At 40.1% G+C, this 17,281-nt stretch overlaps 1 protein-coding gene across 1 annotated transcript in view; it reads left to right on the forward strand.

Annotated features, from left to right (window-relative positions):
- Positions 1-17,281, forward strand: part of LOC144773796 (acetylserotonin O-methyltransferase-like) — a 409,197-nt gene that overhangs the window by 80,797 nt on the left and 311,119 nt on the right. The window contains exon 3 of the mRNA XM_078658902.1: positions 11,686-11,754. Coding sequence (XP_078515028.1) covers positions 11,686-11,754 — 69 coding nt within the window. The remainder of the gene's footprint in view (positions 1-11,685; positions 11,755-17,281) is intronic.

Genomic DNA, 17,281 nt, shown 5'->3' on the forward strand with positions numbered 1-17,281 from the left:
AAAACGCCAACGCCCCTTCCCACGCCACCAGACAGGGCATCCGCCCACTCGCAAGATTCAATGTATTATCATGGGATGGTAGGCAGACGGTATGACGTTCCTGCAGTGGTGCAGTTTAAAGGCTCATATGTGAGCCATAAACAGCACCGCTGAGGGACTGACAGTGCAAATTCCAGCACAGGAATTGGGTGCATGCACAGCACATGCCCCCCTGCATGCAGACCTATGCACAGGGCCAAGAATGGGCCAAAAGGGCCCCTTTTTTTCCTCACCCCAGCAGTTTTATGTAGTAAGAATCTCCATGAGACCACTGGCAGTGAGGAAAGTTGTAATAAGCTTAGCAGTGCCACAGGGCACCACCAAGCATAATGCGGTCCTCAGACCGCTGCGCCACTGCTCTGGCATTTGTGGCAGAGCCATGGCATCTGACTGCCCAAGTTGTAATCCAGCAGTCGGACCACTGGTGTAGCAGTGGTCAGACCACCACTGCTGTGTCATCATGAGTTTTGGCAGTCCTCGGACCACCAAACTCATAATTAGGCCCTAAGTGTCCAACACCTTATCCATATTGGTTTTGATTGACATGGAAATAATAATGTCACCCCTTTAGTGTCCAACACCATCCCCAAATCAGTTTAGTTTGGAGTGGGAATAGTAAATATCAACCCTTTAGTGTCCAACACATTCCCCAAGTTAGTTTAGATTGGAATGGGATTAGTAAATGTTACCCAATTAGTGTCCAATACCTTCCCCAAATTGGGTTAGATAGGAAGGGAAATAGTAAATTCCACCCTGTTAGGGTCCAACCCTTAATTCAAAATGATTTACGTTGGAGTGTGATTATGTAATTTAGCCACTTTGGTGTGAAATATTTCTAGGTAGTAGGACTGGTTAATGTCATTTCATTAGTATTGTTGGTTTTTAGAAAAGGTAATTGAACAGTTGTTTATTTGTAATAAATTATATTATTATTTACATATTGTCAAAGAATAAAATCATGTAACACATTTTTCATTTTTATTTACATTTTCAAAGTTTATTTAAAGCACATTTTTACATTTTTAAACCTATATTTTTCTCAATCAATCAATCTTTATTTGTAGAGCGCGACTTGTCACCCGAGAGGGTTCCAAGGTGCTTGCAATAGGTCTCATTTGAAGGTCTCATTCAAAGAGAAAGGACTTGAGCCCCTTCCCAAAATCCAACAGTAAAGGCAAGGTGCATGGGTGGAGGGGGAGGATATTCAAGTCTTTGTCAGCAAGAAAGGAAAAGGAGCATCCTCTGGAGCTGCAGTAGCATTTACAAAGGATCTGTGCATGGGTAGGGTGTGCGGTGTCGAGGTTCCTGGGGGCATGGTGGGAGTGGGGATGGTGGCTCAATTAGGTGGGTCCTAGGTCATGGACGGCTTTGTAGGTGTGAAGAAAGAGCTTGAAATTGCATCTCTTCTGGACTGGGATCCAGTGGAGGTCTTTCAGGTCCAGGGTGATGTGGGTTCTCTTGGGCAGATTGAGGCACAGTCTGATGGCTGTTTTCTGAATCATCAGGAGTCTTTGAATGAGTTTGATGTTGGTGCCTCCATACAGTGCATTGCTGCGGTCTAGGCGGCTAGTGTGGAGACCTTCTTCAAGGTGGTGATGAGGAGCCACTTGAAGATTTGAAGATAGCTTAAAAAGTAGAAAACATTTATACATTGATAAATAAAGAAACTTTTGATAAATTTTTATTATTGAATTAACAATTTATAGCTTTTAACCCCTTCAATGCTCATGACGAGCTCAGCTCGTCATGCAGTACACTGCTTGTGTGCTGATGACGAGCTGAGCTCGTCATGAACAATGGCAAATATGGATCTGCAGCACAGAGCATAAATTGATGTAGCATTCATGTGGTTAAATAGTTTTTTATGTTGTACATTTTCAAGTTGTTTACCAATTGTTTAACATTTTTAACATTTCTTAACTTATTTTGTATACATATTTTGAACATTATTTTAACCTAAATGTTTTCAGAATATAATAAATAATTGTATATGTTCATACCATTATTTAATTTATACTTAACAATTTTTAACATGTTGTACATCATTTTTGACATGTTTTAAATGTTTGATACATTTTTACATTTTTTACTACATTTATTCAACACCTTTAACCTATTTTCACTTTCACTTCTATAGGGAGATATTGTTTTCATTTAGTTTGATTAAGTGGTATTTTTTTTCACCACTACCTTCTATTTCGTTGTCTATTTGCCTTATTTTTAGTCTATTTTCTATGATCCTACTCGTGGTAAGGGGCTGCTATTTACCAGAACAGGTAAGTCCTTATTAAATATTTTGTTTAGGGTTTTGAGGATATAGTGGTGTAGGGGGAGGTCGAGAGGGTTGTTATTGTGTTGTTTGCAGGTTTTTATTAATTTCATTGTATTAATTGCAGTGATTTTCACTAGTGTGTGGGTTTGGATTTCTGCACACTGTTTTAGTAATGATTCAATATGTTATCTTACATTGTGTTATTGTATTTGCTTTATAATGATTAAATGTAATATGTGTGTACTTTTGGGAATGTATTGTTTTATGTTGGTACGTTTACTGTTTTTCTTTGCAGGTTTTTCTCTTCGAACGTATCCTATTGGCATTTGGATTTATCATTTTTAAAGGACATCTCTTTTGGTTTATAATAAACCAATATTATTTCTTTAATTTTCTTTTTCTTTGAGTTTCCATCAGCTTTACTTTTTTAAACACTTTTTGTTTTTTTATGGTTTCTATATATTTTGGATTGTTTTGAGGGGTCTTTATTAGCCTGGTATTATTTTTACTTTTTTTGGGCTTTTAAAAAAATATTTGTCCCATTTTGGTTCAGTGTACTTTTTGATTATGTCACTTAACAGTAAAACCCCGACCTAAATTGGAGATGTACTGGGATATTATATCCAAACCTTATGATCGGAAGTTGTACTTCCAGTTTATAGTGGGGACTTTGCCTTTGCAAACCTTCACGGCCAAATGGGCAAGTGAGGGCAATAGTAAATGCCTCTTTTGCGATGATAAGTGTGAAGAGTCTTACGCTCATGTTCTCTTTGTGTGCCCAGCATACACAGCTCTGTGCAAAGCGTGGTTGGCTCCATTATGCAGATTGCTGTCTACCAGAATATGTAGCACTGCAATGAGGATATTGCGAAATGATACTCTCCCATGTATGGCAACAGCTGTAGCCAAGTATCTGAACTGGATGTGGGCTGTAGGACCAAAATCTCTTTTAACCAATTGATTAATTGATGTCTGGCATCTATGTCTGCAGCTTATCCTTTTTAATCATTGTGTATGCCTAAGTACCTATTGTAATTTTAATGAGGACAATCCGATTTTTGTATCTAATGCTTTATTCTAGATGTTTAATACGATTTTTATTCAAGTGGAAGATTGATGTGTATTTATTAATCTTTTTACTGTATTTTTTTTAATTATTTGCACTGAAACTTTTTGTAGCAAAAATGAGTTTTATTAGATGTACTTTGCTTTTATGACATTTATTTGTTGAATAAAGCTTTTTGGATTGGACTATGTGCATACAGAGGACAATCTACAGTTACAGAACAGTAAGTCATATTTACTTTATTTGATTTGGGTGGGAAATGTTATATTTTCCTATTTGTGTAAGTATTACATGATTGTTATTTGGTAATGTTTATTTTATGTGTTGTAATTATTTCAAGTAATGGATTGCTTGTTCTTTGATCTTTTTGTTGGTGAGGTTTAGATTTTTAATATAAAAAATGTACATATACTATCAAGATATCAGTCTTATTTAAGATTGCAGTTTTATTTCATTTTTTGACTCACTTAATAAAATATTATGTTTATTATGTTTATAAAATGATTTGGCATGTTGGTTAAGATTATGTTATAGTTGTTTTAGGAGTTTTGTAGGTTAGTACTTTTCTTATAATATGCTTTTGTCTATTATCCTAAAGTAATTTACTCATTTCTGTTCATGAAGAGTTTGACTTTAGATTGTAGCATACTGTATATTCTTTTGCTTTGTTTAGTAAATTTAGGTGCACTTTGGATTACAGATTGTCTAGGTTTTGGCAGCTTTGCAATTTTTGTAATGCCGCAATACATTTATAGAGTGTTGGTTGGATTTTGCCTTGTGTGGATAGGAACGCATTGCGCCAACCTTTCACTGCATTGTTTATTTTTGCTTCCTATACCATGGTGCTGTCATTTAAGATCCCACCATGGTATTAGGAATTTGGGTTGTCATCCATGTTTGGAGCAATGTAGTCTGCCAACCCATGTGTCTTCTAAATATTCCATTAGAAAACTTTATTTGTGTTCATTTTGATGGTAGAAAGGGCTTTCTATCAGTACATTGGAGAAGTTAGTTACCTCAATGATAAGATCATAGGCTAGTGCTAAGATCTTTTTATTTCAAAGGCATATTGACTGTTTTGGGCATATGCTACAGTTAGTACCGATTGTTGGAGGTGTCTCCATATGTTTTCATTGAAGTGGTAGTACCAGCCTTGTGTGGCTGTGTGGGAGTGCATTTTTTTAAAATTGCTTGAATTATGGCTATGATTATTTTTAGTGGGTAGCGGTATATTTGTTTTATATTTAATGTGGTTTAAGAGTTCAGAGAAGGAGCTACTTTGTTGATTTGGTAGTAGGGCATATATAAAATGGGTGTTTGTGTTTTGATATTCACCATTAAGGGTGTACATCTGAGTGAATGGTTTGGGACACATTTTGAAGATCTCATCGATCATCCATGTTTGACAATAGCTTAGATTTAGTATGTTATCTGCTGTAGAAAATATTAGGATTCATCTATCGTTGTTTAGATTGTCATTTAACAGGAAGGATATGTGTAATTTTTTAGTTTTGGATATTTCTATATCTTGGTATCTTCTAAGGGTAGAAGGTGAATAGCTAGTGGCTTCTCTACAGAGTTGGTCTGTGATGAGTTTGGGTACTTAAGGTAGTATGTCTTTTTAGGATTTTGGTTGTGGGCAACGGGAAGCTAGTACTTGCCTCTCTTATATCCTGCAATTCCTCCCTTACTTCTATTTTGGTTACATTTGGGAGGTAGTTGTGTTCCCATATATAAATTACAACATAATTTTTTGTAGTGGTCCTCCCATTGCATGCACTAGAATATTATTTGATACATTTCCAATTCACATTTTTCATCAATGAACTTGCTAGGTTGTAGGTGCTGCCCATGTAACTTAAGGCCTAATTACGAGTTTGGCAGTCCATGGGACTACCAAACTTGCGGTGGAGGTATGGTGGCTGTTAGTGACTGCTGAACCAGTGGTCTTTCTGCATTATTACAAGTACTGTGGTCTGACCTCCCTAGGTCTGCTACATCTGCAAGGGAGCTGCGATCCCAGGCAGTGTTATGGGGGTCTAGAGGCCAGAATATGCTTGGTGGGGTCATGCGGTACTGCCAAGCATATTACGACTTTTCTCACCACCAGCGGTCTCATAAGGGCTCTCTCTCCATGAAACTGCTGGCAGTGAGGAAAGAAAGGGGACCCTACAGGGCCCCCTGTTTGCCCCTATGCATGGATAAATGTAGGGGGGCATATGTTGTGCCCCCTCCCATGTGCATGCACCCAGGTCCCTGCATGGCACAGACGGTTAGTCGATGCAATGCAGGAATGTGCATTGGTGGTCCCTCAGCGGTGCAGTTCTAAAGGCTCACTTATGAGCCTTTAAACTGCACCGCTGCGGGACAGTCACGCTGCCCGTCTGCCAGACAATGAATTTACTTGTACTCTGGCAGCCAAGCGGTGGTGAGGTTTGGTGAAGCGGGGCTGTGGCGAGTAACCCTGCTCCTGCCCCTCCAAACTCGTAATCAGGCCTTTAGTAATTGCTTTTCTTTCTGGGATGTTATGTATGTTGTTCTTTCTGTCACTGTGTCTGAAAGAAGTATAATAGTATTAATAATTCCAATTTTATACTGTTGTTAAATTTTTTGTTTACATATAAATTGAGAAATTACTTTTACTATTTATACTGATATGTATGTTCTTCTTAGATGTTTCATACATTTTTTGCAACTTTTCCATTGTAATGTGGAGCAGGTGTTTTCTGTTCTGTTGGTAGAGAAAGAAAGCATTCATTTCATTGTAAATGTTTATTCGTTGGTAGTTTGTAAATTTAAGGTCTTTATATATACACATAACAATAAGCTTCGCAGACACCAGTTGGCTTTTTTATGATTCATAACACTAAACTTAAATTAATCTTGCGCTCTGCCACCACTAAGGCAGCAAAGGGTATACCAGCACTAAATAAAGTGTAAAATCCATATATTGTTTATAATTGTCTGGAAAAAAACTATTTTGTTTGGTATGGGGAAATTCTTTTTGAATCAGGCCAACACTCTTTGACCTAATATGAAAGAGCTAGGGTAGCCTATGTTGCAGCTCAACACATTAAGATAGATATAAAGATGCAAGTAGTAGATTATTGTATACATCCCTTTCTGCCCAATCTGCCTGTCTTAGGGCTATTTTGCTGACTTCTAGAGATTAAAACACTCAGACAAATCTCCTTATGGTTTAGCCCTTCAACAGCTCTAAGGGTCTCATTTTGAGTGCAGTAATATGTCAATAGACTGGTGACGAAGGTTACCAGTGCCATCATAGTTATAAGTTCCAAGGGAACACCATGGGTTGGGTGCATATCACCTCAAAACTCCACCTGTTAACAGTAGGTGGAGTATCTGTGTGAATACTGTGTGTTAACTGATGAACAACCAGTTGGAGTCATAATGACTGATACTCCTGGTAATTATTTACTTATAAGGGGTACCTCAGGGTCCCACCCAGTCATTTCATCCTGGAAGTTACTGAGTCTCCTGGTTCCATTAACTCTGGTTACAGAGTAGTTATTGGAAACTTGTAATATGAAAATTAGAATAAACCAATGGTTTTTAATAGCAGCAACCCCGGACAAATAATACTACAAGTCCTCAAGCTACTTCATTGTGCCAAGTTCAGCATTTGTTAGAGGAGTTCCATTGATTCTTCAAATATTAATAACAAAATATGTAAGTGAACAGTGTGAAAACCATGAACAATCTGCATAGAAACTGCTGCAATTGATGATGCCATGCTTAATTGTTAACCTCATCTTGTTTTCATATTGTGCCCATGTTATGCATGGCCTGCTTGGAGTTCTCTGGTGTATTCAGCCTCATTCCAATGTTTAACACCTTCAAAATGGATTCACAGATAACTAACCCCATGATGAAAAGTTTATATTTCTTGTATCTGTCTCAAAGGCCATTCCAATGTTGTCATAAGAAAACTGTGCAACTACTACTCATCTAAGATGTTCGTTTCTGCAACAATATTCTCACTTGAAGCAATGTATGAAGAAAATTAAGCAAATTGTGGTGAGGTTAGCATTGGGGTGGGCCGAACACGTGGAGTTTCATTCCACAGAATTCAGCTGAGTTACATATAAAAATGTCATGGAGTTTCACAGACGGGTGCAAAATATGCACATTGCGCTGCTCAGGCTGCAACTTACTGCCCCTAAACTTAGCAGCGCTGAAATATCAGTGTGAATGATACCTACCTACTACGCAAGAGCGATCAGCCTTTCAAGATGATTTTGCTTCTACTTGAGTTGAAAATTTACTTGAGCAGTAGCAAATGCTTCGAGAAGCAGCCCAATAACCATGACCGCTTGCAACCTCCCCTGTCTGCCCGCGTTCCTACATCACACGTGGTGTCAAATCTCACTTGCATTCCTGAAGCCTTGCGGATAAAATAATTTGACTCCTTGGCGATTGTCGGAATGGAACTCACTATTACTAGAGTAATGTAGAGTTGCCAAATTCCACCAAGTCACTGGGTGGAATGAAACATTCCGATCTCACCTAGCATCAGATACTCACCGCTCTACAGGGCACCTGCTGTCATACCAGTATTATACTTTGACTAACTAGCTAATACATTTATGAAAACTTCAATTACGCATAATTGTATTTTGTGTTAGCTCTCTGACATCTGTCAAATCTTTTGTGGATATGTACACGAGAAATAAAATATATTGTTTGCTAGTTCACTTTTGTACAATAAGACATTGTTAGAAATGGGGGTCTCTAGTTGGCAATGGCTGGTGCCATTATCCAAATAGAGACCCTTCTTCCTAAATCAGGGCAAGTGGGCCATCCCTGCTCAAGCCTGTGGTAATGTAGCACGAGCAGTTAGGCCTATCTCAGAGGCAGTGTGTGAAGCATTTAAGATCACGTACAATAAGGCAGTAATGATGCCACAAAAGGACACAACTCAGGTAGATATAGAAAAATAATATCTTTAACTAACAGTTTAACTCAAAATTCTCAAAGCGTTTCAACAATTACAATTCAAGTCAACCCGTAGGCACTCAAAAAGACAATAGCGTATTCACTAAAGTGTGACACTGACTGAGTTCAGGGCCGGGGCCTACGCGAACCGGTGCACACCAGATACCTGTCCTGGAGAGGGGACACAGCACGCAGCTTCTCAAAGAAGCAGTGACAGGTGGGCTCCCAGCGACCACAAGTCTTAGAGGTTGAGGTCCGCAGTGTGCACCCACAATGACTTGGGCACTCAGGGACAGGCGGGCGCTCAGCAGCAGCAGCACATGGCAGCAGCATGTGGCTGAGGGATCCTGGGCTGGTGGTGGTGATGACTCTCGTCGTGCAGCTCGGTGGTGCGCTCACAGCGAAAGCAGCTCTCTCTTAGCTGCTGTGGCCCACAGATCGGTAGTGATAATCCTCAACAAGGGTGACAAAGTGCAGGCACACCACGGCAGCAGCTCTCCTTCAGCTTTGGCGGCCCACAGGACAAATCCCAAGGATGCATAGTTGCCACAGGTGCGGGCGCTCAGCCGCCACAGCTATCTTAACTGCGGCGGCCCACAAGACAAATCACGATGAGGCAAAGTAGCAAAGGGTGCAGGCGCTCAACGGCTACAGCTCTCTCTTGGCTGCGGTGGCCCACGGGCTAAATCACGATGATGCAAAATAGCAAGGGTGTGGACTCTTAGAGGCTACAGCTCTCTCTTTTGGCTTCGGCAGCCCACGGGGCAAATCACGATGATGCAAAGTAGCAAAGAGTGCGTGCACTCAGGGCTACAGCTCTCTCTTGGCTGCAGCGGCCTATGGGGCAAATCACGATGATGCAAAGTAGCAAGGGTGCGGGCACTCAGCGGCTACAGCTCTCACTTGGCTGTGGCGGCCCATGGGACTCGAAGGTGCAGATTCCGGCGGGCTCTCAGCGGCGGCAGCTCTCTTTTAGCTGCAGCAGCCCACACAGGTTTAGCAAAAGGTTCAAAGGTTCAGAGTTAGGTGGATTCTCAGCAGTGGCAACTCTCTCTTAGCTGCAGCAGCCCGCACAGGTTTAGCAAAAGGTTCAACGGTTCAGATTCAGGTGGACTTTTAGCGGCGGCTACTCTCTCTTAGCTGCAGCGGCCCGCACAGGTTTAGCAAAGGATTCAAAGGTTCCCAGTCAGCAATCCTCACAGTAGGACTAGAGGCTCTGGATTACTCAACGGAGGCCTCACCTGCAAGTGGAATTCCTCACACAGGAATTCAGACGGCTGACGGGGTGAAGTCTAATGTCCCTGAGACTTCTGCAGGAGGCGCTCTCGATTTAGGCCCTCGGGTAGTTTCTTCGGCAAGCTTGGTGAAAGTTTCAAAGTCCTTTCCTCTGTTCACTCGGACAGAGTTTCATCCTGGCATCCAGAAGGAACACCCTTGGCCACAGTTCCAGCACAGCATGTTATAAAGAAAAAGTATTTGTTCTCTGAGGTCGCAAATCACAGACTCCAGTCAGAACCAGTTCGGTGGGGTCGGGGAGCACTTGGTTTACGAGGTGACATCCTGCCCTTTCGGAATGAGGGGGCCTGCTATCAAACACTGAGTGGGAGGTGGAGCCAACATTCACCTTGCCAGGCACTGCCCTACTCGGATCAAAGGGTCTCCCCTCCACACGTTCTAAATACCGATCTCTCTCTCCAGCCAGGTCTGACCCAGCTGGCCCTGCTGCTCCAAAACCAGACGACCAATGCACACACTCGCAACAGCCGGAAGTAAAGCTTTAGGCAAGAAACTACTGCGTTTTTAGGAAAGGCATTTCAAAACATGTGATATCTAAATGGTCCTTATTAAAAGGTGGCCCTCAATGTCCTGAGCATAAGCATATCAAACTCGAGATTCCTAGGGCCGGATAGGGTGATAAAAAGTAATCCTTAGCGAACAGGCTACACAGATGTAGGCATTAAGTTACCCTTATTCACGCAGTCATTTTACATACAGGGAGCATTCGCGCTGTGGCACTGATTAGCAGTGGCACAGCGTCCAATACGTCTACATTCAGCCAACATACAAGACAGGAAGAGTAGAGGGGAAGGGAGACCTACGCCAATGATGCCAGGTCTAACAGACATTAAAAAAGATAGTTTGTCATCAGCCGGATCATTTGGGAAACATTCAATAAGAATCATTTCCCTTTTTAATATCACTGGTATTGAGCTATTGATGGAGTTTTTTGACAGATCAGGTCATGTTTTTATAAGCTCTGAATTCAGCTAGTAAGACATTGGTTAAGAAGATGCTGGTCGGTATCTGTGTATTTATATTTGCGGACTGTGTCTGGGTCAAAAGCAAATTCAAACTGTGGCAATTTTCTGTCGTGGGCTGATTAGAACAGGATTATAATGAAACTCTTGACAAATGAGTTTACATGTTATGTTTTACCTTGTACGTAAATTGTTAGACCTGCCAACAGAGAGCTTTCTCTGTACAATGACTCACGTCATCAATTATTTCAAAGAAAGTAAAAAAAGGACCACAGCAAAGAAGTGGAATTCTGTTTAGTTCTCTTCACCCATTGTCTTTCATGTATTATTCATGAGTTGCAATTAGTTGGATGGGCTGTTCATCAAGGCCATAGTATTTTGTGGATGCTTACTTTGTCCCTTTTGTATTTCCATTAGGTTTTACTGATAAGACATGTAGAAGCCCTTTTGATAGACTAGAGCCAGAGAATGCTCCCTGATCTATTAAACTTAAAGACACAATGGCATTATAATTGCTTGATTATGGAATTTTGCTTCAGAATAGCATGCTATTTGGATTTCTGAATCAAGAATTATTACCTAAAGGTATTTATCAATAACAATCGCCCAAACATGTGTTTGTTTGCTTTCATTAGAATATGTGTTGGGTTTACAGCTTTTTTGCATTCTAAAATAAAGACACACATGCATATAGGCTTTCATACAGATGCACAAAAATACAGGGCCTTTGTAAAAAATATCTACTATATGTATGACTTCTAAGTTCACTGCTTATAATGCAAACTTCTGACTCCTTTTCATAACACTCTTCTTTGAAGATCCTACTCACTCACTTGTGTTAGTCCTTCATAATGGGGTGTTCTTTATTAAATCAACTGTGGCAACACACACAAAGGTGCGCAGATATTACTAAACAAGTCATCACAAAAATAGGTTTATCAATGCTTAACTTGAATTTTATTTGATCATTAATATTTTTAGTAATCCATGAAATAAATATTTGTCTACTTAACTATAATTGAAAATGAGCGTGTGAGGAAATCAGATGCTGGATCAAAAACTTGTGTAAATCTCTCGTAATTATGTTTTTACAGGGAAGGAACAAGTCAGCATGAAAAAGCATGTGGAATATCATCAAACAACACATATGAAGTTATTTACAGGTAATGTTAATTGCATTTTCATTCTAATTGAATGTAATGTAGTGCACTCACAGTGTTCTTGCTTGTTTGCAATTCTAAACCAAGTATTACATGATGTAGGCAGAGACGTACTTTCCCTTGATGTAAATTATATATGGTATATTTGTTTTTAATTATCCATGGTTGTGTGTACTTTAACACTTATGACAATTATTTACCTCTTGAGCACAATTTATGTGCCTTGGCTGTGCAAATAGGTTTTTTGTGATAGAGACTGACATTCATCAAGGTAATGTCTTTTCTCCCAAATGGTGCCTCCCAAGAGAAAGGTGAACGCACCAAACAAAAGAAATGGCCAATTGTTCAACTGATAATGCACTGGAGAATACTCTTTAATGTAATTAGACCATGCTCCAAGGGAGCAGCAGCAGTTTAGGAGACTACATCTTAGGGCCAGAACTTTAAATGAAAAGTGTTCAACCCAGCCCTGCTCCCTTCCTACTCTTTCCATCTCTCCAGGTATCATCTATTCTCTGTCTCTTCCCTTTTCTCCTGTCTTTTCCCCTCATTAATCTTTCTTTTTCTGTCTCCCTCTCTCTCTTTGTTTCCCTCTCTCTCTTTCTCATTAAAGCTCTATCGGTATATCCTGCATTTAACCTCGAAGTGCAGAAGGAAGTGACAGAGGCACCAATTGTGGTCCATCGTAGCCCTTCAAAAACAAGCCTATAATGGTTCCAGCCCCACCAGGGAAATGCCCGGTGGAATAAACGGGCTGTCTGGTCCTGCTCCATATAAGCAGGCTTTTCCTTATCATACTGCTAAGCACTGACCCTTGACACATACGGATTTGAAACGTATTAATAAATACCTTGGGATGTGCCATACAGCATCAGAAAAAGCCGAGAGTCACATTCCGTTTTTCTGGTTGAACATTAACGTATCATACAGTTCTGAAATGTAGACCCTTACTCCAATGCCAGTTAATCAATTATGAAAAACTACTTAACAGATTCAAGCTCAAAATTAATGTCTAATATACTTTGTTCTGTGAGCTTGTAAAACATTTACGTTTTTGCATTCATTCATCTCACGAACAGAAAACTGAGACTCAGACTCGGAGATTTATTATGATCATCTTTCACTTTCACAAAGATCAGAATTATCATCCTCGAAAAACTCCACAAGCCCCAGATGTTTTTTAAAGAGCTCAATGGAAATACACGCACCTCGGGTGAACTTAGTAATTCTAGTACTGTTTCTGTGATGTAGACATATTTGAATACTCAATTATACATTTCTAACCAATGACAAACGCGGGTGACAACCTCTTTTAGCGCACCTTTATGTTGCTATCCTCTTACTCAGCTCAATACATATGCAAAAATATCTTTGTACGTTTCCAAAATGTTTTTCAAAGAATTACAATTATCATAAACAACCAAAATGGGTGTCCTCACCCGGCTTTCCATAACATAATACTGTGGCATTTTAACCAGTTCAGTTTCTTCCATTGCATTTTTTTAGAATCTTCAAAATACTCCAAGACGTCCATTACATTTTTAGTATTAGCAAAAGGATTAGTATCAGGCGGAATCAACAAAGTGATAGCCAGTTTTTCAAAATACATCTTGTCCTAAATATTAGTGCCTGGAAATGCGGAATCTGCCATATCTTTCACTTGTCACTTGTAACCACTGCTTTTTTTTTCTGTTCAAATCGTTTTTATTAAGGAAAGGAAAAAGGAAAGTAAATAAATAATAAAAAAGGTACAAACAATGAAACATACATACATTGGTTATTCCATATCCAAATACGTAAAGCAAGGTGAGGTATTGTGGCATAGTACATAATAAACAGTACATAAGCAAGACACATTAAAAGTAAAGCCAGATCACATGGCGCATTTAAGACAGATGACATAGTTTTGAAGAAAATACATATATGGTCTAGCATCAGAAGTATAGTGATGTATACATGTAGAACGTCTTGAGACAGAGTGGCAGTGTGGCAGTGTCTAGTACAAGGGTCATATCGACCACGCCACTTCACAGGAGGCATTAGGACAAGCATATTCGGCCTAGAAAAAGAAACAGAAACAATAACAGTAACATAACGTACCATTCACTGTGTTTCATCAGTTATAATCTTAGTGAGTGACTTATGAGAATACAATGCATACAGCGTTGTAAGGTGGCTCTACTGCAGATGCAGATGTCATAGGTGACCGTCCGGTGGACTGTATGGAGTTACAGTAGGAAGTCCCAGCAGTGACCTCATTACGAAGAAGTGTTGTGGCGATTGTCAGGCCTACAGACATTGTAGTGCGCTATCATGGTGGTTCAAATGAGAAGAAAGAGGCGTCAAGTGCACTCCACAGTTTTTTGTTGGATACTCGCCATGGAGAGGAATGTAGAGCGGGGTTATCAGATCCTCTGATGCATGCCACCCATTCTTTCCATTGTTTGAAGGAGACCTCTGAGGTACTTTTCCAATTGCACAGGACAACTTTGCACGCTAGTGTGAGTAGTAGATCAAGAAGGTGGCGGTCATGTTCCCTTGCGAGTGTAGGTTCTATGGCACCTAACAGAACATGTATGAATTCTCTTGTAGGTTTAATTTTAAATATGTGTTCAATGCAGTCGAATATATTGGACCAATATTTATCCAGTAAGGGGCAATGGAATAGCATGTGTGGCAGGTCTCCGTCAGCTAAGGAACAATTCCAACATGTAGGGGCTCAGTTTCAATTTAAATAGTCTTTGGGGGGTCCAGAAAACTCTGTTGACCAACATATACTTTGTTTGGGAGAGAATCGGGGAGACTTTATGTGTAAGAGCTGAGGCATTAATTTTTTCCCAGTCAAGGTCTATTCCCGTATTATTAGGTTCTTGTTCCCATTTAACCTGTTTTTTCCTGTGGGTTTTGCCTAGTGTAGGTAAAAGCATTTTATAAGCTTTCGAAACAAAGTGACCTGCATATTGTAGGCGTGGGAGAGTTGATTTCAGCCAAGGGTCTGAGGGTGCAATCGATCGGGTGGACAAGGCCGCTTTTAATTTCAGAAAGGCATAGAAGTCTATCGGTTGGATGCTATATTTGGCTTGGATCGTGGAGTATGGTAGCGGTAGTTGGCCCTCGTACAAGTCTGAGACCATGTTGATGCCACTAGCTGACCAGTGATCCCAGAAGGGTGATTTCCCATTGATCCTGATGTGTGGGTTATGCCATAGTGATGAGGAGGTCGTCTTTTTTATCTGCAGGCCAGTTTTGTGAGTTTGATCTAATCTAAGGAGGGCTCTTCTAGTGTTCAGCAGAATGTACTTGGAATGCGTAAGGTGTGACAAGTCCATGGTGAGTATCATCGGGAGGGGGGCATTGCCTATGATGGATTTCTCTATCTCAACCCAAATTGGTATGTAGATTGAGGGTTCAGCAAACCAGTGTACCCCTTGTTTACACAAGAAGGCGGTTTGGTAGTTCTTAAAATTGGGAAGGCCTAGGCCACCTTGTAATTTAGACAGCTGTAGTTTTTTCATAGACACCCTAGGTCTCTTCCCTTGCCATAAGAACGTACTAAACAATTTGTTTATCTTTTGTAGAAAATCCTCTGAAAAAAGTCATTGGGAGCATGCATGCTAAGTAATTAATTAGGGGAGTAATCATAATTTTTAATGTTTCTGCCCTTCCCCACCACGAGAGGTATTTTGGGGACCAACCATCGAGAAGTGTATTTATTTTCTTAAGAAGTTGTCCTTCATTTATTTTTAGGGTCGTGATTAGGTCCTTTTCGAATTCTAAGCCCAAGTACTTAAAACTGTTGGGTTGCCAGGTAAGTCCGGAATCACCCAGAATGTCCTTACTACCCAAGTTGTTTAACAATTTGACCTCAGTCTTGTCTTTGTTCAGGGAGTAGCCAGACACATCAGAGAACTCTTGTATGGTGGATAGCAGGGCAGGTATTGCTTCCTCAGCTCTTTCAGTGAGCACTAAGACATCATCAGCATAAGCTGTGAGTTTGACAGTGCAGTCGTTGAAGGGAATCCCTGGGATGTTATCATTGATGCGGATTTGATAGAGAAAGGGCTCAATTGCCAATAGCAATAGAGAAGGGGATAAGGGGCAGCCTTGCCTAGTACCTTGTTGTAGTTTGAATGAGGACAAAAATCCCCCCCCCTGCTCTTACTCTCGCCGTAGGGGAGGCATATAGCGACATTACCATTGCAATACAAAAGGGACCAAAGCCAAATTTGTGCAGGACGGCCTCTAGATATGACCAGTCTACTTTATCAAAGGCTTTCTCTGCATCAAGTGTTACCGCTGTAGTGGGAGTTGATAGAAATTTTGCCTTTTCAATAACATGTGCCAACATTCTAGTATTTAGAACAAAAGTGCTGGCCCTACAGGGTAATTTTACAGTACTCCTTAATTGGAGTAACAAATCAATCTTATTTCCAGATTTGTTCGGTATCATTTATTTATACCCTTTTACTTTTTGATTTTTTTGCTTAGAAATTCATTTGAAAGAGAAAGACATTACATATAAACTTTACATACACTTATTCAAAAAACATTTACATATAAAAAACAGAACATTAATTTCAACACTTCATGTATACATTGCACGATTTTTTATGCAGCAACAGAAATATTCAATATTCAATATTTACACTATCTTTCATTAAGAGCTAAAGTCACGTTCAGGTGGAGAAAAACAAATCTAATGAAAAGTACATATATGACTGGGGGAATTACTCAATGTTCCAGTCATCCAGGGAACAATTTGCTCCTTGCTGTTATCAATTAGTTGTCTCCATTTTGCCGACGCGTTTCGAACTCGCTATTTTAATTTGCGGGTTCTCATCAGGGCTTTGTGACTTTTTATCTGCAAGTTTTGTGCAAAAAGAAAAAAATAATAAAAAACTCAGTCAGTTCCAATTTTAGGCTTAATAGCATCCCGTTATTGCTATATTCTTCTGATTGACTGCAAAGAGCATACCTTTAATATGAGTCTTCACAGTTCGATTAGGTTTACTTTTTTTCTTTTTATATGGTCCCTGCCACAGTTTCTAAAGAAAGAAATACCAATATGCTGGAATCAGTTATTTGTTCCAATGTCTCGCCTGTGGTAAGACACCAAACACTCTCCTAGATCCTACCTTATCGAGGTAGTCGCTTCTGTCTCCAGATCACTTAAAATTCGGTAAACATCCGCCAATATTACGTTATTCACAGGTGCCCAAACGGGTCATGTAAGCCTGTCTGGGGAGAGTATTTTTTATAACTCGATTTGTTCATTTAGCTTATTCGTATATACGAACACACACTTTAACCCGAACCCAATAAAGAGTCGGTACCTTAGCTCCCAGGCTTGGCACGCTCGTTCTCGCTGCTCTTTGTTATGGCGACTGCTGAATTCTATTTAGAGGGGTCGGTGTCCTGTCAAGGTAACAAGCACTCGATTAGGTACCGCTTGCCACCTTCAACACATCGAAATTCCTCGATCTAATCGTTATGTTTACCTACCCAAATTCTTCTGATCAGAACTGCTAGC

This window comes from Lissotriton helveticus, chromosome 8 (genome assembly GCF_964261635.1).
Source record: "Lissotriton helveticus chromosome 8, aLisHel1.1, whole genome shotgun sequence".
Lineage (NCBI taxonomy): Eukaryota > Metazoa > Chordata > Amphibia > Caudata > Salamandridae > Lissotriton > Lissotriton helveticus.